The sequence below is a fragment of the Phocoena sinus genome, chromosome 2 (genome assembly GCF_008692025.1).
Source record: "Phocoena sinus isolate mPhoSin1 chromosome 2, mPhoSin1.pri, whole genome shotgun sequence".
Lineage (NCBI taxonomy): Eukaryota > Metazoa > Chordata > Mammalia > Artiodactyla > Phocoenidae > Phocoena > Phocoena sinus.
In genome coordinates this window covers 36685444-36712357 of record NC_045764.1, presented here as the reverse complement: position 1 = coordinate 36712357, position 26914 = coordinate 36685444, and the positions used below count along the sequence as shown (strand labels likewise).

Here is a 26914-nt window from a genome sequence, read left to right as displayed (position 1 = left end):
TGAATCTGGCTTCTCTGCCCACAGCGGTGGGGAATAGCACAGCCAGAATGGCTGCATCCTCCTGACAAGGCCCTCCTGGCCTCTCGCAGGTGGGACGAATGGGCTGGGGCACTGCAGGCACAGGAGAGGCTGTCTGCAGAGATTCTGCTGTTTCTGCAAAGGGCTTTTGTGGCTTTTTTTTTTTTTTTTTTTTAGTACTGAAAAAAATTGTGAAATGTATCATACATGTGAAAAATGCATTTAACAGCTATATGTATTTTTGAAGCTGTTGCTTTTTAGTAGCTGAATTTGATTGGTTTTTCATATTCTCATTCTACCAAATCTTTTTTAAAAAAGCTTATTTTTTGATTATGAAAGAAACACATGACCATAGTAAAAAATATGGGGGAAAATTCTAAAAGCTGAAAGGAAAAAGTAAAAATTCACCTATAATTCTACCATCCAAAGACATCTTGATATATCTACCAATCTTTCTGTATATGGATTTTGTTATTTAAAAATTTGATTTACATTGTTATTCTGATTCAGTTTTATATTCTCCTTTCGTTATTTCTCATTATTTCATGAGCAGTTTTTCATGGTTCCTGAAAATTATCTGAAAAACTTCATTTTTAGTGGTTATGTAAGATGCCACAATATGCATATTTTAACCATTTCTTCAATAGTGTTTATGCTTTTCTTCCTTATTCCAAGGTTAGTTAAATATATATCTGTATTTTTTAAATTTTTGTTTGAATTCCTTCATTTGACCTTTAACTTAATCTGGAATTGATTTGTGTGTATAGCATAGTATCAGTCTCTAGCTCAATTTTTGGTTAATAAGTATTCCCCCAAAATCAATCTTTTCCTATTAGTTTGTGATTCTTTCTTTATACACTAATTTTATACCCACTAAAGCCTATTTTAGTTCCCATATATACATCGATCATAATCCATTAATCTGTTTGTTGATTCTTACAACAGGATGATCTCATTTTAATCGTTGTAGCTTTCATTTCTGGCAGAGCAACCCTCTTATACTTCTTTTAAACATGTTTCAGCTATTCTCTCTTGTTTATTGCTCTAGGAAAACTTTAGAATCATTGTTTGAATTTTTCCAAACTCCCAGATAACATTGTTTTTTACCTTGTATCCTTATATTCACCATTTTAAAAAACTACATTTTCAAAAGGTGGTGAATTATTTTTAACAAGATCAAAAGCATATTACATCCTTTCATGGAAGACTAGTCAGATTTGAATTTTGAATGGCCTTTTAGTAAAATTTGTTAGGTTTATATTTTTAAACAGCTTGATTGAGGTATAATTTATACACCAATAATAGTCACCTATTTAAAATGTACAGACCAATGTACACAATTCACAGTTGTACAGCCATTACCACAATCCGGTTTTAAAACATTTCCATCGGGCTTCCCTGGTGGTGCAGTGGTTGAGAGTCCGCCTGCCGATGCAGGGGATGCGGGTTCGTGCCCCGGTCCGGGAAGATCCCACATGCCGCGGAGCGGCTGGGCCCATGAGCCATGGCCGCTGAGCCTGCGCATCCGGAGCCTGTGCTCCGCAGCGGGAGGGGCCCCAGCAGTGAGAGGCCCGCGTACCGCAAAAAAAAAGAAGAAAAAAAAAACTTCCATCACCCTGAAAAGATCCTTGTTCCTTTTTTGCAGTTAATCCTTGTTCCCACCCCCATGACCAGGCAACCACTAATCTGCTTTCTGTCTCTATACCATTGGTATTTTGGTTGAGACTGCATTAAGTATCTTTACATATAAGAATTAATTTGGAAATATCAATATCTTAATATTTAGCTTTCTTATCCAGGAGCATGGTATTTTTTTCTATCATTCAAGCCTTCTTTCTTCTTCCTTTTTTTATTTTTAAATTAAAAAAAAAGTTTTGGCCCGAGCCACGCAGCTCGCGGGATCTTAGTTCCCTGACCAGGGATTGAACCCAGGCCCTCGGCAATGAAAGCGCAGAGTCCTAACCACTGGACGTTCCCTCTTATTTCTTTTTAAGCTCTGTTATTTTCTCCATATGGGTCCAGCATGCCTCTTGTTAGCGTTAGATATTTTAAAGGCTTCTGTTTCTGGGATATGCTGCTGCTGCTTCCCTACACTGTCTTGATTTCCTTTCCTGGAAATAAGGGGTATCTCTGACAGCTCAAGTTAGGCTTTCATTTGGATATGGATGAGGAGCAGATGCTAAAACTGAGGCCTCTTGGGTTGTTAAGAATGTCCAGGGGGGCTTCCCTGGTGGTGCAGTGGTTGAGAGTACGCCTGCCGATGCGGGGGACGCGGGTTCGTGCCCCGGTCCGGGAAGATCCCACATGCCGTGGAGCGGCTGGGCCCGTGAGCCATGGCTGCTGGGCCTGCGTGTCCAGAGCCTGTGCTCCGCAACGGGAGAGGCCACAACAGTGAGAGGCCCGCGTACCGCAAAAAAAAAAAAAAAAAGAATGCCCATAATATCCCCAGATAAGAAGAAATTAGATAGGTTAAAGAGAGGAAGGAAGACATTCTGGGAAGGACAAATAGCATGAAGCAAGGGTAAGTGGTAGGTAGGAATGCACACCTGCCTGTCCTAATCTTTTTTAAATTAAAAAAAAAAATTTCTTAAAAAATTTTTTTTTTTTTACCATACCGCACAGCACATGGGATCTTACTTCCCTGGCCAGGGATCACATCCATGCCCCCTGCATTGGAAGCACAGAGTCTCAACCACTGGACCGCCAAGGAAGTCCCCTGCCTATCCTCACTCCCAGTCTTGGGAGTGAGACAGAAAGGGGAGAGAACTAACATTTTTTGAATATCAGCTTCCAGTAATGCTGGGTTAGATAATTCCAACCAACTTTCCTACTGAGAGCAACTAATAAAGCTGAGCAAAATATTAAAATGTCTGCTTGAAGGCACTGGAGAGCTAACAAAGTGAAGAATCACTTGCCCAGGATCTGGGAGGAGATGGAAATCCAGAATGGTGAGCTCAGCCTTTGGCATAGCTTTTGTCCTGGGGTTGTTTGCCACTCCAGAAGGGGAGAATGAGAGACTCAGCAGTGTTCTAGACAGCCTCAAGGGACTTGGGAGACCAGAATTGGAGCCCATGGTCTCAAGAGTGGTAGCCCTGATAAACCCCCTTGTCTTTGGGTTGGGAACCTTGAAGGTTTGTACCATAGGATTAAGGGAACCAGAAGCAAATTACCCTCACGGGGGTTGAGGCTTAACTCTGAGTTACCTGGGTGACCAAGAAATATCTCAATCCTTGAAATCAGATTAAGGTGGTTCAAGATACCTTGCTCCCAAGCATCTGGAGGATGATAACATCATCTAAAGCCACAAATTATTTTTGAAAAATGTTTCAAATATAATGTTCAGCACCTAAATGAAGATAACCAGGCACACAAAGAGAGGAAAACGTGAAAAAGGGGACTTGCCCAGCAGCCCAGTGGTTAGGACTCAGCACTTTCACGGCTGTGGCCCTGGGTCAATCCCTGGTTGGAGAACTAAGATCCTGCAAGCTGCGTATTATGGCAAAAAAAAAAAAAAAAAGAAACATGAAAAAAGCTAGCAAAAACAGCAGACAATATATTCCAATTTTTGGAATTATCAGACATGAACTATTAAAACTAAAACTATACATTCTATATTCAAGAAGATAAAAAGGCAAGATTGAAGATTTCAGCAGAGAACTAGAAACTATAAAAAGTGGCAAAGACTTTAAAATGAACCAACTAGAAATCCAGAACTAGAGAATACAGTAACGAATGTTAAATTAGTTATCATGGTTATGGTAGTTCCAGTTCTGGATAAGATGGAGTAAATACCATCCACCCTGTATCTCCCACTGAATGCAACTAAAAACTTGAGCCAAATGCATGGTGCAGCTACTTGATGACTTTTTTAAAAATATATATTTATTTTATGTATTTATTGTTGGCTGCGTTGGGTCTTTGTTGCTGTGCGGGTCTCCTTGTGGTGAGCGGGGTCTACTCTTCGTTGCAGTGTGTGGGCTTCTCATTGCGGTGGCTTCTCTTGTTGCAGAGCACGGGCTCTAGGTGCGCGGGCTTCGGTAGTTGTGGCTTGCTGGCTCCAGAGCGCAGCCTCAGTAGTTGTGGCGCACGGGCTCTAGAGCACAGGTTCAGTAGTTGTGGCCCAGGGACTTAGTTCCTCCGCGGCATGTGGGCTCTTCCAGGGCTCAAACCCATGTCCCCTGAATTGGCAGGCGGATTCTTAACCACTGCACCACCAGGGAAACCCTACTTGATGACTTTGATAAGCAAATAGTAGCAGACAGACTGAGGAATAAGACCAGAATTAAGTACCACTGATTCAGCAGTATTTACCCTTAAAAAAAATCTAGTATTACCTGGCCTGGTCTTAATGCAATCAGAAACTCAGAAGTAAGCATCAGGATGAACAGAGAGAGCTTTAGGAGAAGCCCTTTTGAACAGGCTTGAGGAATAGGAGAGGAATCTCCTGGTAGTGACAGTAGCAGAGGCCACAGGGGTCTAAAACTTTGAGGGAGGACTGGAAAAGGGAATCCTAGGGACCCAGAAAGTAAAGGGTAGATCATACACAGGAAGAAGTTTGGGAAAGTGACTTCATAAGCTGTTTATAAATTCCTGGGTTTATTCTCACGCTGTTCATGCATGGATCTGGTTCTGAACATTGTATCAAAAAGAACTAAGAGGCCATCATCCAAGTCCCAGACTGGCCACTGGGTGGCACACACACAGGACAGATCTGAATAGCACTGCAAAGACTTTGAAAATGGAACTGACACTGAAACTACAACCTCAGAATGTTGAATGGAACTTGCAGCCTGAACACAACCAAGTAGAGTGTCTGCTAAGACAAAAATATTAACGTTCTCTGTAGGATTTATATAAGAAACCAGAATCTCATAATATTCAAAATGTACCGGATATAGTAAGTATTATTTGGCATATGAGAAAATCAGGAAAATCTCAACTTGCATGGGAAAAGGCAGTTAAAGAATGCCAGTGTCAAGATGGCAGATATGTTGGAATTATCTGACTTAAGAGCAGTGACAAGAAGTAAGGTTGAACACTCTGGAAATAAGTGGAAAGATAGAAAGTCTTGGCAAAGAAATACAAGATATAAAGAAGAAATTGTTCATTTTAGAACTGAAAAATAAAATAACTGAAATAAAAAAGACTTGCTTGTTGGGCACAACAGAAGAATGAGGACAATAGGGAAAAAGTCAGTGCACTTTGAAGATAGGTCAATCAAAAGTATTCAATCTGAATAACAGAGAGAAAAAGACATGAACAGAGCTTCAAGGATCTGTGGTGCAATATCAAAATGTCTAACATTCATGTCATTGGATACCCAGAAGGAGAGAAGAGAGTATGGTGCAGAGAAAATATATGAAGAAATAATGGCTGAAAACTTCCCAAATTTGGCAAAAAAAACCCCACAAACTTACAGATCAAGAAGTTCAGCAAACCCCAAATAAGAAACACCCACAGAATTCCATGCCAGGAAACAGCATAGTCAAATTGCTGAGAACTGAAGACAACAACAGCAATAAAATCTTGAAAGTAGTCAGAGAAAAAACGATGCACTATTTATAGGGGAACAATAACTTGAATGACTGCAGATTTCTCATCAGAAACAATGGAGGTTAAAAAGGAAGTGAAATAATATTTTTTAACTGCTGAAAGAAAATGCTTTTCAATCTATAATTCTACATTCAGCAAACATATCTTTTAGTATTGAAGGTGAAATAAAGACATTCCAAGATAAAGGGAAACTAAGAGAATACAGTACTAGCAGACCTGTTCTAAAAGAATTGCTAAAGTAAATTTTTCAGACAAAGGGAAATGATACAAGGAATCTTGTAAATACCTGGGTAAACATAATAGATTATTCTTCTCTTCTTGAATTCTTTTCTAAAAATTATTTATTTATTTATTTGGCTGTGTTGGGTCTTCGTTGCCGTGCGCAGGCTTTCTCTAGTTGCGGCGAGCAGGGGCTACTCTTCGTTGTGGTGTGCGGTCTTGAATTCTTTAAAAAATGTTTGAAGGTAAAAAGTACAGATTATAACATTGTCTGCTAAAGTTTTTAATGTATGTAAATGTAACATATAAAGAGGGAGAGGGTAAAGGGACCTATGTGGTGGTAAGATTACTACATTTCACTTGCAATGGTAAGATGTTGACTCTAAGTAGACTGTGGGAAGTTAAGTGTATGTATTGCAAGCCCTAGAACAATAATTAAAATAGAAATATAGTAAACATCACAATATGTAAATTAAAGTGGAATACTAAAAATTTTCAAATAATCTACAAGAAAACTGGAAAGGGGAAACAGGAAGAAATAACAGAGGGAACAAATAGAAAATAAATAATAAAATAATTGATGTAAATTCAAACGTGTAAATAATTATATTAAATATAAGTAGTCTAAACACATGAAGTAAAAGACAGAGATTGTGAGACTGGATCAAAAAAAAAATTCCCAACTCTATACTTTTTAAAAGAAATTGACTTCAATTCCAATGATATAGGTAGGTTAAAAGTAAAATAATAGAAAATATATACAATGCAAACACTAATCAACTGAAAACTGGACTGGCCATATTAATATCAGACAAAGTAGACTTCAGAGCAAAGAAAATTACCAGGGAAAAATAGTGAAGTACATAATAATAAAAGAATCAATTCAAGAAAATGAAAATGAGTTTGCCCCTAACAACAGAGCTTCAAAATACATGAAGAAAAACTGGCAGAACTGAAAGGAGAAATAAACAAATCAACAATTATAGTTGGAGACTTTAACACGCCTCTCAATAACCAATTGAACTAGTAAACAGAAAATCAGTAAGAATAGAAAAGAACTGAATAGCTTTATCAACTAACTGGGCCTGTGCTGAGCCCTCTTTGAAAGGGAAGAGTTCACAGATTAGCAGGTGACACGTGCATAACTGCCACAGAGAATGAGGGTATAATAATAGAATTAGGTACATTTGCCATGGGTACATAGGATAAGAAGCCACGTACGTTTTGGGGGGTGGAGAAGGGAACTCAGAAGTCTTCTAAAACGAGAAGAAACTTGAGTGAGGTCTTCAGGGAAAAGAAGGAGGAGTTCTTCAGGTGAGCAATGAGAAGGCTGAGAATGTCCAGCAGAGAAAAACAAAGTGGTTATAAAATAGCACAGTAATCAGCATGGTACGTTAGTGTTGTTGGATGGAGGGACCCAAGAGATGAGGCTGGAGAGACAGACCTGGGTTCTCTGCTGAAGGACAGCCCTCACTGATCACACAAGGGCCTATTTACTTATGCATTTTCATTCTTAATTGGATTTTGTTAAATATGTGTCATAGGCACATGGTATAAAATCCAAAAAGTATAAAAAGTATTTAGAGAATATTAGATCTTCACCCTTTCCCTACCGCCACCACCCCATCCCTCTTCCTGAAATAAGTTGCCATAACTGGTATCTTGGGCATCCTTCCAGAGCTATCTTCTGTACATTTACAAATATGTGTCTCTGTATTTTCCACATAAAGGTGGCATATGATACTTTCTGTCCTATACCTTGCTTTTTTATTTGGGTATTTATTTTATTTATTTGAGGTGTGGATGTACCATAATTCATTGGATCAATCCTGTATTGATGTAATTTAGACATTTTCTAGTCTTTTGCTATTATAAACTATGATGCAACGTGTATCCTTGTATATATGTCAATTTGCACATGAAAGTATATCTATAGGGTAAATTCCTAGGAGTGGAACTGTTGGGTCAAAGAGTATAAGTATTTTTAGTTTTACTAGATAATGCCAAATTACTATCCATAGAGGCTGTGCTGATGCCTGTTTCCCCATACCCTGCCGGGCAGGGAGTATTCTTAAACTTTTTGCTCTTTTAGGCTAGGGCTTTTAGGCTTTAGCCTGTAAGTGATGATAAGCTGCTGAGAGGCTTTTAAGGTGGGGAGTGTCACAATCAGATTTATTTTTTATTTTTGTATTATTATTTTTAATTTATTTATTTTTGGCTGCATTGGGTCTTTGTTGCTGCATGCAGACTTTCTGTAGTTGCAGCGAGCGGGCATTACTCTTTGTTGTGGTGCATGGGCTTCTCATTGCGGTGGCTTCTCTTGTGGAGCTGGGGCTCTAGGCACGCAGGCTTCAGTAGTTGTGGCACGCAGGCTCAGTAGTTGTGGTGCACGGGCTTAGTTGCTCCGTGGCATGTGGGATCTTCCCGGACCAGGGCTCGAACCCATGTCCCCTGCATTGGCAGGCGGATTCTTAACCACTGTGCCACCAGAGAAGTGCCCAGATTTATATTTTAGAAAGATCACTTGGGCTGCATATTTGGCAGAGGCAAAGACTAGAGTCACGGATACCAATTAGGAGGCTTTACTATAGTCCAGGCAAGATAGAATTGTTAGCAGCTTAGATTAGGGTGTTGGCAGTGGAGACAGAGAGGAGGGAATGGATATTGAGATACTGAAGAAGCAGGTTCAGTAGGACTGATCAGTCTGCAGGTGAGGGGAGTGAAGACAGCTTTAATCAAAAGTTCTGTTCACATGAGCCTTGTGTGTAAAGTCAGCATTTTCTTTGTAAATGTATAGATCTCATGTCCATATTAATATTTTCTAATCCTGGGACTTCCTTGGTGGTACAGTGGTTAAGATTCTGTGCTCCCAATGCAGGGGGCCCAGGTTCAATCCCTGGTCGGGGAACTAGATCCCGCATGCCGCAACTAAGACCCAGTGCAGTCAAATAAATAAATAAATATTAAAAATATATTTCTTAATCCTAGAATATCAGAAATTAAAAAAAGTTTCTAATATATTCCTAAGTGCTGTTTGTTGGCTCCAAGGTTTTTTTTTTTTTAATTATTTTTTAAATTTTATTTTTGGCTGCACTGGGTTTTTGTTGTTGTGCGCGGGCTTTTCTCTAATTGCGGTGAGCACCGGCTTCTCATTGCGGTGACTTCTCTTGTTGCAGAGCAGGGGCTCTAGGCACACGGGCTTCAGTAGTTGTGGCACACGGGCTCAGTAGTTGTGGCTCGCAGTTTCTAGAGCGCAGGCTCGGTAGTTGCGGTGCATGGGCTTAGTTGCTCCGTGGCATGTGGGATCTTCCTGGACCAGGGCTTGAACCCATGTCCCGTGCATTGGCAGGTGGATTCTTAACCACTGCACCACCAGGGAAGCCCAGCTCCAAGGTGTTTTTGTTCGTGTCTTACTGGTTCTCAGAGAAGTTGGAGGAGCGTTTTTACTAACATTCTTCGGTCAGTGAGACTTATATTTGATGGCTCCTGTTATTCACCAGACTCTTTTATATTTTTCGTATTCATACCATTCATTCAGAATTCCATACGCAGTAAAGTAACTTTAAATTCTATACTTAATTTAAATATAATTTAATTAAATACATATTAAGGTCTCATATGTTCCGTTTGCTTTGGTTTTGTGTGTGGTTCTTCTGATACTTAGAAATATCTGTACGTAGTAATTTATAATTTAAATTTTATGTAATATCATCCATAATTTTATCTGTTTAGTCAGTGTGTTTTACTTTTTTATGATGAGCAGTGATCGTGCTTCCACTTCCTCCCTACCTTTTTTCCCTTTCATTTTCTATCTCCTATTATCCCAAAGTTTTATTTCTAAGTGACTATCTTTGTATAATTGAATATGCTGTATTTCTGTTACCTGGGTTTTCAGCTTTGAGTCATGCCTTTGATTCCTGGCTTGTATAAGTGATACAATTAAGGCATTTAACTCCACTTGTCATCTTCTTCCCCCTTCCCCTTCTGTGCTAGTTGTATCGTTTCTGCATTGTCAGGGCATAAACACTGACATTCTGATCTGCCACTCTAAACTTTTTTGGTTTTAGGCTTGGTTCTATGGTTAAATATATGTTCAGCGTTCACCATCAATTCTTCTGCTGTGGTTTCCCCAGTCATCTTTTGGTTGACCAAAGTTTGTTCTCCAGTAGTTTCCTCCAGGGCCACGGAACACTATTCCTTAAGTTCTCGTATGTTCAAAATCTATTTTCTTAGCAATTTTCGTGTATTTTTGCTCATGTTTTTTGAGAACTGCCTCCGGTAGGCTGCTCCACTGTTCTTTTCCTGACTGTTGGACGTCTCCCTTGTATGTCTTCTGCTTGATTTCCACCCAGTCCTCCATGATCCTACAGCTCTTGCAACCTCCCAGAGTTTCATCTATCTGCTTTTGGCAATCCTTCCCATTTTTTTTTTTTTTTGAGACTGTAGGTTTTATTAGCCTCCATTTCCACTAACAATGGAATTTGCTTTGATTTTTCTTGTTTACTTAGTTGGTTTTGATTATATCCAACATGAAAAGAGGCAATTTACTGTTTTATGCCAGGATGTTTAGATAGAAGGTCCTTTAATTATATTTAAATGTGTGACCATGTAGTGTAACAACAAAGAGCATGAGATTTGAAGCTAGACACACCTGGCTTCTAAACTAAACTCTACCGCTTACTATCTGATAATGGACAAACCATATTCCTTCTTTGACCATCAGTGTTCTTATCTCTAAAATAGAGATGATTCTTGCAACTATTTGGTATTGTTGTGAGGAGCGAGGTAATACATATGTGATAAATAGGGGCCTAGCATGGTGTTTTGCAAATAGCGGGTGTTCAGAAGGGTAACGTTATAATGTTTCACGGATCTCCTGGCATAGGTGTCATTCGTAATGACTTTAACCCTCTCTGGATGGCATTTTGTAATTGCCACTCACTCAGCATTAATGATGATGCTGTCCCTGATGCTATCAAGGAGACCCCCTGGCACTCTCCCACTTCACTCATAATTCTATCCAGGACAGTTAGTGCCACAAGAGAGGGACAGATTGACTGCTCGGAGGCCCTGGGGAGAGGACACTCTCCTCCGAATGGCAGGGTTGAGGGGTGGGGTAGCACGTGATCAGGGGCTGTCAGGAGAGGCAAAATTTCTTTGGGGAGAGTTGGGGAGGGCCAGAGCTAGACCTGGATTCTGGATATTCCCTAGTGTAGACTCTGGGATCAGGGATTGGGTGGGTGGGCTTGGGACTCTGTCACCCCCAGCAGGCCTGAGAAACCAGGTGGCAGGATTCTCATCATGGCAGTTCTGGATGAGGTCAGAGGAGGCTGGGATGTTGGATTGGAAAGAGATCCTAAGGCATGTGTAGTTAAGTTCTTGCTTCTGTCCATGTGTTCTCAGGTCCAGGAGTCCCAGGCAACCATGGCTCCTACCACATTGGCCAGCAGCAGCTCTGATATGGTCTCTGCTGGTTGCAGCACCTCCAGAAGTCAGGACATCATTGAGCCCATGGACACAGAAACCCAGGAGGACAGGAGAGCATCTGCTGATCAGAACACTGGAGGCAAGAAGAATACAGAGATGGATAGGAAGATGCAGGTGGATGGGAGGACGCAGGGAGATGGAACACAAACCACCCAGAGGACACAGGCAGATAGGAAGACACAGGTGGATGTTGTGACACAAGAAAGTGAGAGGTCAGAGTCAGGCAGGAATTCCCAGGAGGACGTGATGGCACAAGGAAAGGTGGGGACCCAGGCAGATGAGAGGACACAGGCAGACAGAAGGGTGCAGGAAGACAAGGGGACATGGTCAGAGGGGAGCATTCCCACAGCTGTGAAATGTTGGTCAGAGAAGGCGTCCATGACCGGTATCAGCCCACAGTCCAGGGCTCCCAAACGCCCACCTTCAGAGGATCCTAGGTCCCCTCAGATTATTGAATGCTTTGAACAGACCCCAGAAGAGTTCTCCGTCCCAGACAAACCCGAGTTTATGCTCAGACCTGACGAGGCAGCAGGAACGGCCTCCGGGAGCCGTGAGGAAACTGTGCCAGGTCCCCTGGCGGGGGGCCTCACACGCGGGGCACAGCTGCCTCCTGAGGGCAGTTTGGAGCAGGTGGGAGGAGAGAGATATCGAGGGCCGGAGCAGTCAGGTCCAGTTAAGGACAAGGCTGAGGAGGGCCTGTCCCAGGGCCCCAAGCAGGAACAGCCGGGAGAATTGCTGCCTGTGGATCTGGGTGGCTGTCCTCCAGCGGGCCTGAGCCCCCAGGTGCCCACTCTGCCCTCTCTTCCTGGGGCTGGCCTGACGGATAACTCACAGCAGCGGCTGCCCAGCACCCCGGCTTCTCAGCACATGAGCACAGCCGCCTTCCTACCCTCTGGGGACAAGGCCTCGCTGAGTTCTGCCCCCCCACTGCACCTGGGGCTGGGCACCCCCAGCCAGAGTCACCCGCCAGGAACCAGGGCAGCAGACGCTGAGGGGGCCTGCGCCAAGGTGCCCGGCGTGGAAGGGAGGACTTCAGGCCCCCAGACCTGTGACCCTGGCCTCATAGACTCCCTGAAGAGCTACTTGCTCCTGCTACTGAAGCTATCCAGCTCAGAGACGAGTGGCAGGGGCCCAGGGGCCCAGGAGGAAGCTGCCGCTGGGGATCAGGCACCCTCACCCTCTCTGGCCCCCACCGTGGAAGTGGCCGGTCTGAGTCCCCAGACGTCACGGCGCATCCTGGAGCGTGTGGAGAACAACCGTCTGGTGCAGAGCGCGCAGACTCTGCTGCTGAGCCCCTGTACCTCCCGCCGCCTCACTGGCCTCCTGGACCGCGAGGTGCAGGTTGGCTGTCAGGCCCTGGCTGCTGCCCGGTGCCCTGGCCCCAGCCCCCTCTCTGTCCCTGCCATCGTGGTAGGTGAGGAGGAAGGCCCCGGGGTGGCCTCAGGAGGATCCAGTGAAGGTGAGGGAGAGGTTTCCCTTGAGGGGCCTGGCCTCCTGCCGACCTCCCAGGAGAGCGGCATGGGTGGGCCGCTGGGGGGCGTGGGTGGACAGGCAGCCCCTGGGCAGGGACTGCTGTCAGCAGAGAGCAGAGCCCAGGAACCCTTCCGAGAGGAGGAGATCCCAGGGGAAGCTCTGACAGATCTCCCCGCAGCTACGCCCGAGGAACTGGCTCTGGGGGCCCGGAGGAAGAGGTTTCTCCCTAAGGTCAGAGCAGCAGGAGATGGGGAGCCAACCAAGCCCGAAGAAAGGGAGAGCCCCTCGGGTTCCCCCCGGGGGCCCCGGAAGGGCCTTGCACCGGGGCCCCTGGGGAGTCCAGGACGGGAGAAACGTTCCCCTACTCAGGGCAGAAAGGCAGACCTGCTGGAGGTGCCGCGGGCAGAGGAGGAGCCGGCAGCAGGGGCCCTGGGCTCCAGCCCCAGAGCCAGCAACCTGGAAGCAGAGCTGGCCCTGGAGGAAGGCAAGCAGGGCACTCCAGCCAAGCCAAGGAGAGCCAAAGACCTGCTAAAAGGTGAGCAACAGGTACGGCTTCCCAGGAGCGGGCTGCCCGGAGCAGGGCCCTGCTGGGGTAACCCTGCCTGCTAGAGGTTTAGCGTACCTCTGTAAAGGGTATTCTTATGTAATAATCCCGCAGGCTTTGGAATCGGAAAGGCTGCTTAGAGTTGGAAGTAGTACCAACTTTGTAACATTGTGAGGGTTACATGGGATAGAATAAATCAAGTATTCAGCACGGGGCCTGGCTTCAATAGTATCCTAGCTCTATCATCATCATCACCACCGTAATCGCCTTTTTGCAGACTTGTCCCGCGAGTACAGAGTGGTATGGACAGGATTCAAACACAGGGTCTTAGGTTTAGGAGCCTAGGCTGCAAACTGAAGTTCCTCTCTTGACTGCTGTCTGCGGCCTCAGCTGTGAGGCTCTCCCTGGCCTGGAGTGGAGGTGCCATACTATGTTCTTTCTAGCTAAGATGTGTGCTTTGAAGTCAGGGCAAAAGCCTCAGAGATACAGGTGGGACTCAAATGGGGGCTGTGTGGAGGCTTGAATCCTGTTTTCTCTCAGCCTGTGCCACCAAGGACACCCAGGGAAGCAGGGGTAGGGCCAGAGAGGGCACATGATGGAGGGGAAGTGGCTTGTTCCTCTCAACTGTGCCCCTGCTTCCAGCCCCACAGGTGATCCGGAAGATTCGGGTGGAGCAGTTTCCTGATGCCTCGGGCAGCCTGAAGCTCTGGTGCCAGTTTTTCAACATTCTTAGTGACTCGGTCTTGACATGGGCCAAGGATCAGCGCCCAGTGGGCGAGGTGGGCAGGAGGTAAGCCTGCTGGGTACCACCTCCACCTGACCTGGCTCCCTAATAAATTATAGCAACAATACTGTGGGGGAGATTGTCCCAGCACTTTGGATCTACCTCCTCATTTAATCCTCACAAGAACCCTATGAGGGAGATTCTAGTATTCCCATAGTGAAGGGGAGAACATTGAGGCTCAGAGGTATTAAGTCACTTGCCCAAAGTCACACAGCGAGTGCAGTCCTGACCTGTGTGATGCAGGCCCTGCTCTTCCCAGAGCTCTCAGAGACAGGGCTCACAGCATTCTCTGAGAGCGGGATCTGCGAAGCCTCAGGACCACAGGGTGGCCCTGGGCTGTGCCATGGTGATGGCCTCACGGAGAGGGTCTCCTCTCTGCAGTGCAGGGGATGAGGGGCCAGCGGCCCTGGCCATCGTGCAGGCGTCCCCCGTAGACTGTGGCGTGTATCGATGCACCATCCGCAACGAGCACGGCTCGGCCTCCACTGACTTCTGCCTCAGCCCCGAGGGTGAGTGTGAGCTCTGCCCCCCCTCCCCGGGGTCTCTGCCTGGCCCCCACTGGGGGTGGGGTGGGGAACAGTCGTCTTTGCAGAGGTGGAGCTGTCTCTGGGCAGACCTGCCTGAGGATAGTGGCTTTCTCTTCTCTTTCTCTACACAGTGCTGTCAGGATTCATCTCCAGAGAAGAAAGTCAAGGTAGGTGCCCCTCAGGGGGAGGAATGGGTGGGCCTGTGTCCCTACCCTGCTATCTACAGGGGCCTCTTTAAAGACTTGGAATCTGTTCTAAATGCCATGTTTATCTCCACATACAGCCACCCTTTGCCTCCTAGTTTAGGATATGGTTTGTGGAGGAGGATGGGGGAGGACAGCTGTTTCAGAAGATGAGGGGGGAGGAGGTAGCTAAGGGGACGTCCTACAAGGAGTTCATTCAGCCTGTGCCCTTTACCCATGTCAGAGCCCTTGATCAAGAGCAGGACCGCCCATTTGTCCCCCTGCCGGCTCCCTCCCCGGAGTTTCTCGCAGTGTTCTGTGGCCTCCTGCCTTAGATTCACACAGGGAGCTTGCTGAAAATGCAGTTGGTTGAGCCCTACTGCAGGTGCTCTTAATCGCAGTCTCTGGGGTAGGACCTAACACAACTGCATGTCAGTAGATGCCCTGGTGATTGTGGTACACCCCAAAGTTTGATAAGCATTTTAAAGGCTCAAATATTAGGGGAAGAGATGTATTGCTCCTGCAAAAGACACTCTGAGGATTAGGACCGTGAAGGCGGCGGGTGATGGAAAGGTTTCTAGAGTTTCATTTGCCAACTAATACCTTAATTCTTTCCTTCGTTCACTCATTTACTTATTCATTCAACTAGTGCCTTTTGTTCAGTTATCAAATCAGATTTAATCAATATCAAATATAACCTCACCTAAAAACTAAAAAAGCCTAAAAACTTAGTAATAATACTTAACTATCATCAAATATCCAATCAGATTTTCCCAACTTTCTCATAAGTGTTGGTTTATTTTAATTAGGAACCACTCAGTGCTTTTGGCTAACATAATCTCTTAAATCTATCAAATGTATAATAGTTCCTCCTCCCTCATTTGTTTTCCCTCCTTGCCATTTATTTGTCGAAGAATTTCTTACATTTTGGATTTTATTGATTATATCACCATTTAACATGTTGCTTCACTGATGTGCTTCCTCTAAACTGGTAATTAGCTTGAGATGCTTGCTCCAATTCAGGTGCAAATTTTGCGTGTGTGTGTGTGTGTGTGTGTGTGTGTGTGTGTGAACATTTCACAGGTGTGCTGTGTATTTCCTTTGCATCCTATCTGGAGGCATGTGATGTCTGATTGTTTTAGTAATGTTAAGAATGACCACTGGGTTCATTCAGGTGTTTTCTGCCTGATCTATCCCTTTTAAACTTTAAAAAACTGTATCTGATATAACCCCTGTCATCATCTAGGGGTTTTAGCAGTCACTGATTATCACCTAAGTCCTTTATTTCATTAAGGTTTGCAACGTGGAGTATTTTAATTCTGTCATTTCTTCTTTATTCATTAGCTGAAATTTTTTGGAAAAGAAGAAATGGTTATTTGGTAATCCTGATACATGTAGGTCCAACAGAAAATGAAGGAAAAAATACTTTCTTTTCCTCCTTGCTCTTACTAGATTTCAGAATAATGAGTTGGTGCCCTAACATCCTCCAAAGGTCACAAATGAGGGGTTTTTTTTCCAGAGGGAAGGGGTTTTTTTACTTATAATTACGAAAGTATGGATTTTTAACACATTTGAATGTTCAATACTTTGCAATTATTTTGCTGTTGTTGTTGGTAAGATTGTCTCATTTTTTGCCAGTAGAAGCCTCTTCAGGTTGGCTCTTGTGTCCTTTTGACAAGTTGCCAATTGTTTATGATACCTTACTTGCTTTCTGGTCCAGAGATGTTTCAGGTCAGTCTAGGACACTTCCTGCCCTAGACCTGGAATCAACCATTTCTTCAGGGAGTTCTGGTTCCTTTTAGTGGAAAATGGTATTTAGTGATCCCAATTTGAGCACTAGGAGTGCTCACTGCTACTGGATTTGTCTCACAAACTTTTTGTTTCAGTCAAACATGTCGGTTGACATGGAGTCATTTATTCATCTGATCAAAACACTGAGTTCTAAAACAAAGTAATTCTGATATTCTGTATTGATTGCTGCTTCCTCAGAAAACCCCTGCTTTCCACAGACACTGGCTGAGCCCTTACTCTGCACACGTGAGCACTGTTGAATGACGGCGGTTTTACCAGATACAGTGTCTACCCTCAGGAGGTCATAGTTCATAGGGCGCCTCCCACAAGTGCACACCCAAAGAGAAGTCATGGACAGAGTGGTGGGGTGCTATGGGTCCCACAGCAGTCGGGGGGGAGCTTCTAGTTTTCCACATTTCTCCTGTTCCCCTTCAGTTGGAGAAGAGATTGAGATGACCCCCATGGTGTTTGCTAAGGGTCTGGCTGACACTGGCTGCTGGGGGGACAAGCTCTTTGGGCGCCTGGTGAGTGAGGAGCTACAAGGTGGTGGACACGGGTGTGGCCTTCGGAAGGCCTCCCAGGCCAAGGTCATCTACGGGCTGGAGCCCATCTTTGAGTCAGGCCTCACGTGCATCATCAAGGTGTCCAGCCTGCTTGTGTTTGGGCCCAGCAGTGAGACTTCTCTTCTGGGCAGAAACTATGACGTCACCATCCAGGTACTGTCCCATCCCCCTGCCCCATCCTTCCACTCTCTCATCCCTCCCCTTCCCAGCCTGGGTCCTACTGGGAAGCCCAGTATGGAGGAGGAAGCCACCTTAGTCTCAACTTTACCTCGACGAGAGCCTGAGATGTAGTCCAGGCTACATCTTTGGGGCCATAGTTTTCAAACTGTATTTTTCAGCAGAAAACTTCCTTCACTGCCCTCAAAGATATCTTTCACAGAAGCCTTATTTGGGACTTAAAAGGGGAGTGACTGTGGGCGGGGTCGGTACCTTGCTCTCCTGCAGTGGGGCCCCTGGGGCATTGCCATCTATCACTAGGGCTCCAGGAAGCACACTTTGGAAACCACTTTGAAAACAAGTCCAAAGCCTCTTGTTTTACAAATGAGAAAAATGAGGTGCAGAGTAGGGAGGAGGGTAGGAATGAACCCCACCTCCCCCAGGGCTGGAATCCTCCCTGCAGCCTCTAGCAGATGGCCTTCCCACTAAGAGCCAGGCAGATAGGGAACGGGGATGCTTCCTTGCCGATCATAGTTGCTTCTCTTCAATCCACAGGGGTGCAAGATCCAGAACATGAGTCGAGAGTACTGCAAAATCTTTGCGGCTGAAGCCCGGGCTGCGCCTGGCTTCGGGGACGTGCCTGAGTAAGTGCACAGGGAGGGGGCCGTGCAGTGTGCAGACCTGTTGACTTGAGCTTCTGCAGAGAACCATGATTTCACAGCCTCCTGGGGGCCTCCTGAGTCATGATCACGTGTAAATGGGCCCCCAGCTAACCCCATGCTCAGCTCAGTGGTTCCACAAAATCTAGAAATAAAGACCTCAAGATTCACTGCCCACTTTAGAAAAGCTTCTGCTCTGGTCTTCAGTCTCCTCCCACCCACCCTAATTCCCCACTCCTTTGCCCAGTTTTTGCTGATCGCAGGGTTTGGGCACAGCAGGTTCTGGGCCTCTCTGAAGGTGATGGGGTGGGCTAAAGCTTCCAGGCAAACTGGTCAGGATTCTAATGTGGTAGGTGGGCAGGGTCAGTGTGGATTTTTGTAGGAGTCAGCTACACATGGAAACTGTTTTCATTTTGAGACTTGGAACTTCAACTCTTGAGTATTAGGGTCTAGCTGGCATTGAGCACAGTCTGGTTGAATCCTCTCAGAGGTATTCCTTTCTGTTTGGCACTCACCCGTCTTAGTCCCTCACTCAAGCACAGAGGCCTCCTGGGGCTATAGCAGGGTTCAGTTCTAATCCCACTGACCTCAGAGAATGGAGGAGGCCACCATTTCCTTTCCTGAACTCAGGGTGGAACCCCCCTTCCTTGCTGTCCTTCAGGCTCAGAGCTGAGAGTTCTGTTCTTGGAAGGGCCTTCCTTTTGGATCCAAGAGTGTAGAATTGAGGTGGAGGGAGGAGCTCTCTGGGGCCATACTTCCTGCTCACTGCAGGGTGACACTATGTTTAGGATCATCCCACTGTATCTGATCTACCGGCCTGCAAACAATATCCCATATGCTACCCTGGAGGAGGACCTGGGCAAGCCCATGGAGTCTTACTGTTCCCGGGAATGGGGCTTTGCTGCAGCTCCAGCAGCATCTAGCAGCTCTGAGGCCGTGCAGAAATGCCAGACCTTCCAGCACTGGCTGTATCTGTGGACAAATGGCAGCTTCCTTGTCACAGATTTGGCAGGTATGAGGGTGTGAGGTGTGCATGTACCTGTGCAGGAGAGCATGCGGAGGGGCAGGGTCACAGTTCTCATTTACTAGTGTGCAGCGCACTTTTGCACATATTCTCCTTTGCTTTCACAGTAACCTTGTAAAGTGCGTTGGACAGGAACCACTTTGTATGCAGCGCTAATACATATCAGGGCCTCACGGAGCCTAGTCTATAACCGCAGTTGTATTTAAAGGAGTACACTCCAGGCTTCACTTAAAATTAAAAAGGAATTTACTTCAAAGACTGTTACATGGGATCTAATTCAAACCCCACAACCGCGTTTTCAAAATCTCCCTTTCCTTCTTCCCTGCAGCTCTGCTGTGAACTTTCTTACTCTCTAACTTCCTAAACTCTCTCTTCCATCCCCACACACATAGCTTTGCAGTCTCCTCCTTCCCTGCTCCCCCCTCTGTCTTTGGTAGCTTTTTATTATGTAAACAAACTTAGTCTCTCTTGCTTCTTTTTAGTTTATTTCTATTTCTCCCATTACTCAGATTCTCCCCAACAAAGGAAGGCCAGCAAGCATGAATTCTCCTTCCTTCTTTGACCACTCCTCTCCAGGACTACTCTCTGTAACCAGACAGGGCAGGGGAGAGGAAAAGATAAAATCCTCTCCTCAGTGAGAGGACTGGAATGCTGCGAATATCACACACTATTACATTTTATCCCTGATGTAAATAAGTGAGAAAACCAAGGGCCAGAGATAGAAAACTGGCTTAAGTGTGCTTTGCATTGGGGTTAAAGAATAAATATTAATACAATAAATATTGTATATACAACTCTATATATTGAAGGGGAGGGGGGCTAGTAACACATTAAACCATTATCATTCACTCTATTTGTTAACTCATAAATTTTTCTTTCCTTCCTTCCTTCCAACATTACTAAATATTGGGAAGATAAAAAGGTGAATTAGGAATAGCCATTGTCCTCAAGAAGCTATGATAAGTATACCAATTTCTACAATGAGATGATAACATAATATAGTAGAAAGACTTGAGAGTCAAAGAAATTCAAGCCTAGGTCTCATCATTTTCTAGCTGGGTCTCTGTTTTACAGAGAAGAAAACAAGCTCAGACAGGTTAGGTCATTTAATCTCTCTGAGCTTCTGTTTCCTTTCCCTCTCTAGGAATAATCATATCTTCCCTGCCTATCTCTCAGACTTGTTAAGAACATTAAATGAGACCGTATTTATGAAAGCCCTCTGCAAACCAAAATTCTGTGCAAGTGTAAGGGATCATCATTATTATAATGCAAAATGGAATGTGATAAATGCTGAAAGAGAAATAACAAAGAAATTAATATTTATTGCATAACTACTGTGTTTCAGACACTAAGTTATAGTCCTCCACATACTGTGATCTTCTCAATTCCCCTGCAAGATGGGCAGCATTATCCCTACTTTTACTGTTGAGGATTAGAGATAGTAAGTGACTGGCCAAGCACACACAGCTCCAAAGTGACAGAGCTGAAATGTAAATCCAGGTGTGCCTGGTTCTCAAGCCCACATTTGTGCCACTCTATCATCCACGGGTACTCAGGCCTGTTAGTGAGAGGTAGGTTCCTGGAGGAAGGCAATCGGACAGTGTACGAACAGGGAAGGAGAGTCACAGGCCTGACGCATGAATGCTAAGATGCTGGGGTGGCCTGGACGGGGTGGGAAATGTCTCCTTTGTCACCACTTGCCTGGATCTGTTCTTCAAGGCTGTCTTAACCTAGGAGCCCACCTGGGCTTCTTGGAGTGCTTGCTTGCTGCACTTTATGAGTAGGTGGAAGCCAGTCTTATCCAGTGTTAACGTTTCTGCTGGCCCAGCCCTGAAATACCTTCACATTTCCACCTTTCTCCCTCTTGCCCAGATGGGCTAATCTGTTATGAGGAAGGAGAAAGTTTGAGCTCAAAGCCAGAGGCCAGCTCAGTTTGTGACCTAATCTCATCCAGTAGAGGCAGGATTGCACAGCTGGAAGACTTTTGGATCTAGGAGTAAGAAAGACTGAACTTTGATTCACGGTGGTCATTGCACACAGACAGTGTTCAATTATTAGATGAATGAATAAATGTGACTTTGCTGCAGTCACTTAACTTTGAGCCTGTCTCCTCACCTGTGAAAATGGGAATATTATTACTGCTAATAATACAGAGATACCCACACAACCCATGAGACAGGCCAGGGTGATGCACAATGAGAGGGTACCTGAAGATGTGCCCCGCAATCTGGCAAGTTCCCATCTAAAGTGATATCCATCTTGGAGACACGGGGGCCCTAGAACCAGTCCAGGATGCCATCAACTCCCCACTCTCTCTCTTTTCAGGGGTTAACTGGAAAATGACTGATGTGCAGATTGCTACCAAACTGCGAGGGTGAGTGCTCCTTGGGGACAGAATGCCCTCTGAGAGTCTGCTCAGGGTGGAAAATGTCAAAGTTCTTCTGGTTCTTCAACCCTGAGGTGCTAGACCTGTGACCAGAGAGTCCCACTTGCACCCATGGCCATGTAGTAATGTCTCAGGGGCCACTGATCCCCACCTGCTGTGCCCCTGACCCCAGATCTGGACCAGTAGCTCTTGACGCCCATGCACAGGACCACCTACATCCTGGGCTCTCAGTGTACCTGCTCCCCTTCCTTCTCACTTGTGAAAGCTCATCAGGGTGCAGATAAGCAGGGCCCTGTGAGTAGAGTGGTGAGCAGGAGTCTGCTCTTATTTATGTTAATAAGGCAGATCGTCCTCACACCGAGTGACGTCCCACCCGATGAATTCCGTGGGCCAGGGTGTAATGAGACCTCAGTTTAGAGTTGAGGTTTCGGATGCTGCCATCTGAGGTGGCCTCAGGTGGACTCCCCAGCACCCCGAGGTAAGGTCGGATGGACCTTGGGCACCACACCCTGGTTGTGGCCACCCCACAGTCTGCCCCCCCAAGGACTCTCTCTCTGGGTGGGACTCCTACTCAGCTCTTACTGTTTGGCTACAGATACCAAGGCCTCAAGGAGAGCTGTTTCCCTGCCCTGCTGGACCAGTTTGCCTCTTCCCACCAGTGCAACACCTTCTGTGAGATGCTGGGGCTAAAACCTCTCAAGGGCCCTGAGGCTGCCCACCCCCAAGCCAAGGCCAAAGGCTCCAAGAGTCCATCTGCCGGCAGGAGGGGCCCCCAGCTGAGTCCTCAGCCCCAGAGGAAAGGCCCTCCCAGTCCCCAGAAGAGTGCCCCAAGCTCCAAGGCCACCCCTCAGGCCTCAGAGGCAGTCGCCACCCAGTTACTCGGACAGCCTCCCATCCAAGATGGAGGCTCCAAGGCCCAGGGCATGCGGTAGCCCCCACAGGAGGCTGGGGGCCTCCACCCAGCAGCAGACCAACAAGGAAGCAGCTCGAACCGATGGAGACGTTCCCAGTACAGGACTAACCGGAGCAGGTGCACTGAGGCGGCACCACTCGGGGCCTCTGCCCGCAGCCTCTCCTCATCAGATGCTTGGTACCTGACACCCAGCCCGGTGGCCTCTCCTGGTGCCATCGTCCCCGCGGCTCCGAGGCCCTACCTCCCGGGGCCTGCAGCCTAGCCCTCCTTGAAGTTTACACTGGCCACTGCTGGAGGCTCCCTGAGTCCTCTGCATGAGTTCTGCAACCAACCCCTTGCCCCAGGCCCTGCCGTGAATGTTGCACTCTGGGGGCACGCAGGCCAGCACCTACCCTTTTCCCTTCACTTGGCCCTGATCCCTCCGTATCCTCAGGGCTCCAGACTTCCTCTGCGGTGTCTGGCCTGGTGACTCTCAGGGTGTCTTTTCCTTCGAGTCATTTTGCCTCATTCACCCCAGCTTATCTTGCAACTAACCTGTCCCTGAGCCCGAATGGGGCTCAGGGCCCTTCCAGAGACTGTCATATCCTTGTGTCTTTGGTGATGTGTGTTCATGCTCTTCCTTCCCCCATCACTCAGGCACTCAGTCACCTGCCTACCATGCTCCCTTGCACCCCATCCCCCATCCCTGGCTTTGAGCCCAATTGCAGCCTGCTGCCTGCCTTTCACTGAGTTCTGTTTGTTCCCCTACCCGCGGGCTTCCCTAGCCTGACCCCCACCCTACTCACCATACCTAGGTGAAGAGCAGACCCTCTGGCCTCTCAGCCCACCCCAGGACACTCCTCCCCTACTTCTCCCAGGCCCTCTGCCCGTGAGGCGAGAGCTGGCATGAGGATTGCATCAGCAGCTGTGGCCAGACGGAAGGTGTTGACTTTGTGGGACCTTGTGCTCCATACTGAAAGGAGGTGGGGTCACAGTGAATTTCACATCCCCTCTTGACCAGGGATAGAGGGCTGGGACTCTTCTCCAGAGGGCATGCACCTGGGAGCTGTAGGAAGAATGCAGTCCACCCATGTGCAGGGTGGAGGAGTGTCTCTGTGCCTGGGAATTAGGACCCCCTGCTCCTAACCATTAGCTCTTGACCCTGGGACTCCAGCTCTGGGCCTCAATATAGGCTCCCAAGGAATTGCTGTGTTCGGCCCAGCACCCTGGGCCCTTCCTGAGAACCCTTCCTTGAGGCCTGGGATGGGGTGGGTCTGGAGCTAGCCTGCTCCCCTTGGAATGCAATAAAGGCAGCAACTGTGTATCTTGCTCGCCCTTATCTGGTGTGGTTGTAGGTATATGGGGTCAGAGTCCCGTCTCCCCAGGCGGTTCTCTGAAGGTGTCCTGCAGTCCCAGGACCCACTGGAAAAATGAATCCATGTTTTGGATCCTAGATTGGCATTCAGCCTCAGCCTTCTGTGGCTACAGCTAGACAGTCTGTGCTTCTTGTACTAATGGAATGATGGCTTGTGCCCCTTACGAGGGCGCGTAGGCCTTTGGAATTGCTCATTCATTTGGAAGAGGAATGCAAAGGAAGGAACCCAGGAAGGAAGAGCAGAGCTGGGGCTCTGGGGAAACGCCCAGTGTCTTTGGCTGCCTCCACTGGGGCAAGACCAGCCCGGGGGAAGACCAGCTCCTGCCTCTCAGCTACTCACTGACTGTTTCCTGCCTCCCAAGCTGCAGGGGCTTCTCATTCTCAGCCCCACCCCATCACCCAGGCCTTTCCTTGCCTGACCTTTACCCCCCTCCGTTTGACATTTCTGACTTCTCTACCTCCTCTTGTGCTCAGGTGACTCTGCCCACTTTTTCCTCTTGCTCCCAACTCTCCCAGCCTGCATATCCAGACTGCCTCGGTGAACTGAGAGCTGGAATATTGTTGATTTGTTTATTCATTCATCCATTCATTCGGCAGACATGCTGAGCAGACTTACTTTATGCCAGACCCCGAGCTGACCACTGCTGGGAGGCAAAGATGCATGAGGTGGTCTCAAAAGAGGCGCTTTCCATTAGGTTTCTTGGGTTTTGAGCAACAGAAATGGACTTGGACCTTCGTGGGAAGGGTGTTGGGGGTAGTTCACAGAACCAAAGGAATAGCTGAACAGTTGGCCTTTAGAAGGGCAGGAGCCAGGGTAGCTCCAGAGCTTGCCTCCCAGGAGCTGCTGCCGGTGGCTCCAGTGGATCTCCCTCCACTCAAGGTTCAAATTCCTGTCCTGGAGCTCGGGGCATCGTGGACTGGGAGAGAGGTAGTTTTCCAAAGGATGGGGATTCTTACCAGAAGAATGGTGGAGGGTGGAAGGGTAGAAAGGGCTTGGCAGGCAACCACAGAAGATACCCTGACACACACAGACACACACACACACACACACCTTTCTTCCCATCTGATGCACTACAACTCTCTTACATACAACCAAAAGCAAATCGCTCTCTGCTTGGGGAGACCATTCAAGGTAATAGTCAATGACTAAGTCCAGGGGTAATGACCAGGGCTACCATTCTCCAAAGTCCAGTGTCACTAATGATACTCTTCCCTCTTTGATCACAATCTCCTTTTGAAATTCTGCAACCTGTGGAAATTATATAACCCAACAAGAAGGGAAGTATGAGTAAAGGCTACGGTCCATTTCTATAACTGGTCATGAGAACTAGTATTTATGACTAGGGATTTTTTTGCCCTTTGGAGTGACCCAAATCTTCAGTTCCAAAGTTGAGTTCCTAAGCGGTCCTGCCTGTGTGGCAGGCATTAGCCACTGGACATGGCAGTACCAGGAAGCACTTTAGGAAACCCCCACGTCTGTCTGTACCCTGCCCCCTTTTAAGTAGCCACAATCATATTTTCCCTCGATAGAGTTAATCATCCTGGCTCCTCCTACGTGTCACTATATTTACTCGTATCCTAGATATACTCCTATCCTAGCTATGTGTGGCTCAGAGGTACAAGCAGCCTGAGACGGCCAGGTGCCTAGGCTTCTAATTCAGTTGAATCATTACTATGAAGTTTTGAAGATATGTTTTCTTAGGAACTAAAGCCTCTACACCATTCTGGTCCTAAACCTCAGATATGAGAAACGCATTGAGATGTAGTGATAACATGCCCCTCTTCACCCTGCTTCCTGGCCTGTAGGAGAAATAGCACCATGAATTGGTTGCCGGTTTGGAGCTTATGCTACATCTTGCAGGTCTTACCCAACCTTGCAAGGTATTGTTTTCAGCTGGTGCCTTAGCTGAGTTTTCAACAAACCATTTCACCATATTATCAAGCTAACTGCTTCTAGACTGTGGGGATCCTGACAAGATGAGCAAAGGCCATAGGCATCAACCCATTACTTTGCTATAAAGTGTATTTCCTGGTTGAATGCAATATGTGGAGATACCGAAATGCTGTTTACAACAGTTGATAATTCCATGGATTTTTTTTTTTTTTTGCCGTATGCGGGCCTCTCACTGTTGTGGCCTCTCCCATTACGGAGCACGGGCTCCCGACGCGCAGGCTCAGTGGCCATGGCTCACGGGCCCAGCTGCTCTGCGGCATGTGGGATCTTCCCGGACCGGAGCACGAACCCGTGTTCCCTGCATCGGCAGGTGGACTCTCAACCACTGCGCCGCCAGGGAAGCCCAATTCCATGGATTTTGATGGGAGAGGCATGATGGGTAAGGAAAGCAAACCCAAATCCAGAAGAAGGACCCCTAATGGTCAAGATAAGTTCCTGCCCTGTTAAAGCCATAGCAGAAGTGTAGACTGAGGCGAGCTCAGCCGTAGGGCAGGAGGAGGCATTATGGGAGAGTGAGTGATGCCCACACACAGCTTGCCTGTGCCTCCAGAACCCTATCCTGGAGCATTCACCTAATGATGGTGGCCATGCCTGATTTTGGCTGGGTGGATCTGACAACCCCTGTTCATAAGGGCCACCATGGCCACCTGGTAGGCTGTAGCCAAGCAGTTAGACTCCCCAGAGCCCAGTGGCAAGTCAGAGGGCTGTGTGTCAAAAGGATAATAGTTACTTGTTGGCCAGCGTACCACTTGATTCCAAACTCTGGGTTCTCCTGCCATATTTTTTTAAATTTTTTAACATCTTTATTACAGTATAATTACTTTACATTGTTGTGTTAGTTTCTGCTGTATAACAAAGTGAATCAGTTATACATATACATATGTCCCCATATCTCTTCCCTCTTGTGTCTCCCTCCCTCCCACCCTCCCTATCCTACCCCCTCCTGCCATATTTTTTAAATCAAGACTTGTCACAATCTCCATGTGGCTCCCCAATATGCCACAGACAGACCCCTCAAGCACCACTGGCTCTGCCAGGTCATGTGGCCTCGTGGCAGAATCATATGTGCTAAAGGCCTATCCTGCTGGAGAGCCTTCACTTGCTCTGCACCATGCCCAAAGCTGGCAGTCTTCTGGGTCAGTCAGTAAACGGGTTGGAGCAAGATGCCCCAAACTGACAATTTTGCCTGGAATTGGGCCTTAGTGGTAAGGAATTCAAAATGTAGGAATTTGTCCTACATTAATGGAGGAACTATTCTGACCTCAACAGACCCCTTGATCCCCAGGAACTTTATTAAAGGAACAGACATTTGCATTTTCACATGCTT

The 26914-nt window shown here is 46.8% G+C and overlaps 1 protein-coding gene across 3 annotated transcripts in view; it reads left to right on the top strand.

Annotated features, from left to right (window-relative positions):
• Positions 1–23580, top strand: part of ALPK3 (alpha kinase 3) — a 46444-nt gene extending 22864 nt beyond the window's left edge. For 2 of the 3 annotated variants that reach the window (XM_032618155.1, XM_032618172.1), the window contains 9 exons: positions 11194–13285; positions 13937–14084; positions 14460–14587; positions 14737–14772; positions 17014–17294; positions 17853–17941; positions 18745–18968; positions 21306–21354; positions 21962–23580. In XM_032618155.1, the coding sequence (XP_032474046.1) occupies positions 11194–13285; positions 13937–14084; positions 14460–14587; positions 14737–14772; positions 17014–17294; positions 17853–17941; positions 18745–18968; positions 21306–21354; positions 21962–22298 (3384 nt within the window). In that variant the 3' untranslated portion in view covers positions 22299–23580. The remainder of the gene's footprint in view (positions 1–11193; positions 13286–13936; positions 14085–14459; positions 14588–14736; positions 14773–17013; positions 17295–17852; positions 17942–18744; positions 18969–21305; positions 21355–21961) is intronic. The other variant, XM_032618161.1, reaches the window with a different exon arrangement.
• Positions 23581–26914: the final 3334 nt, after the last annotated feature.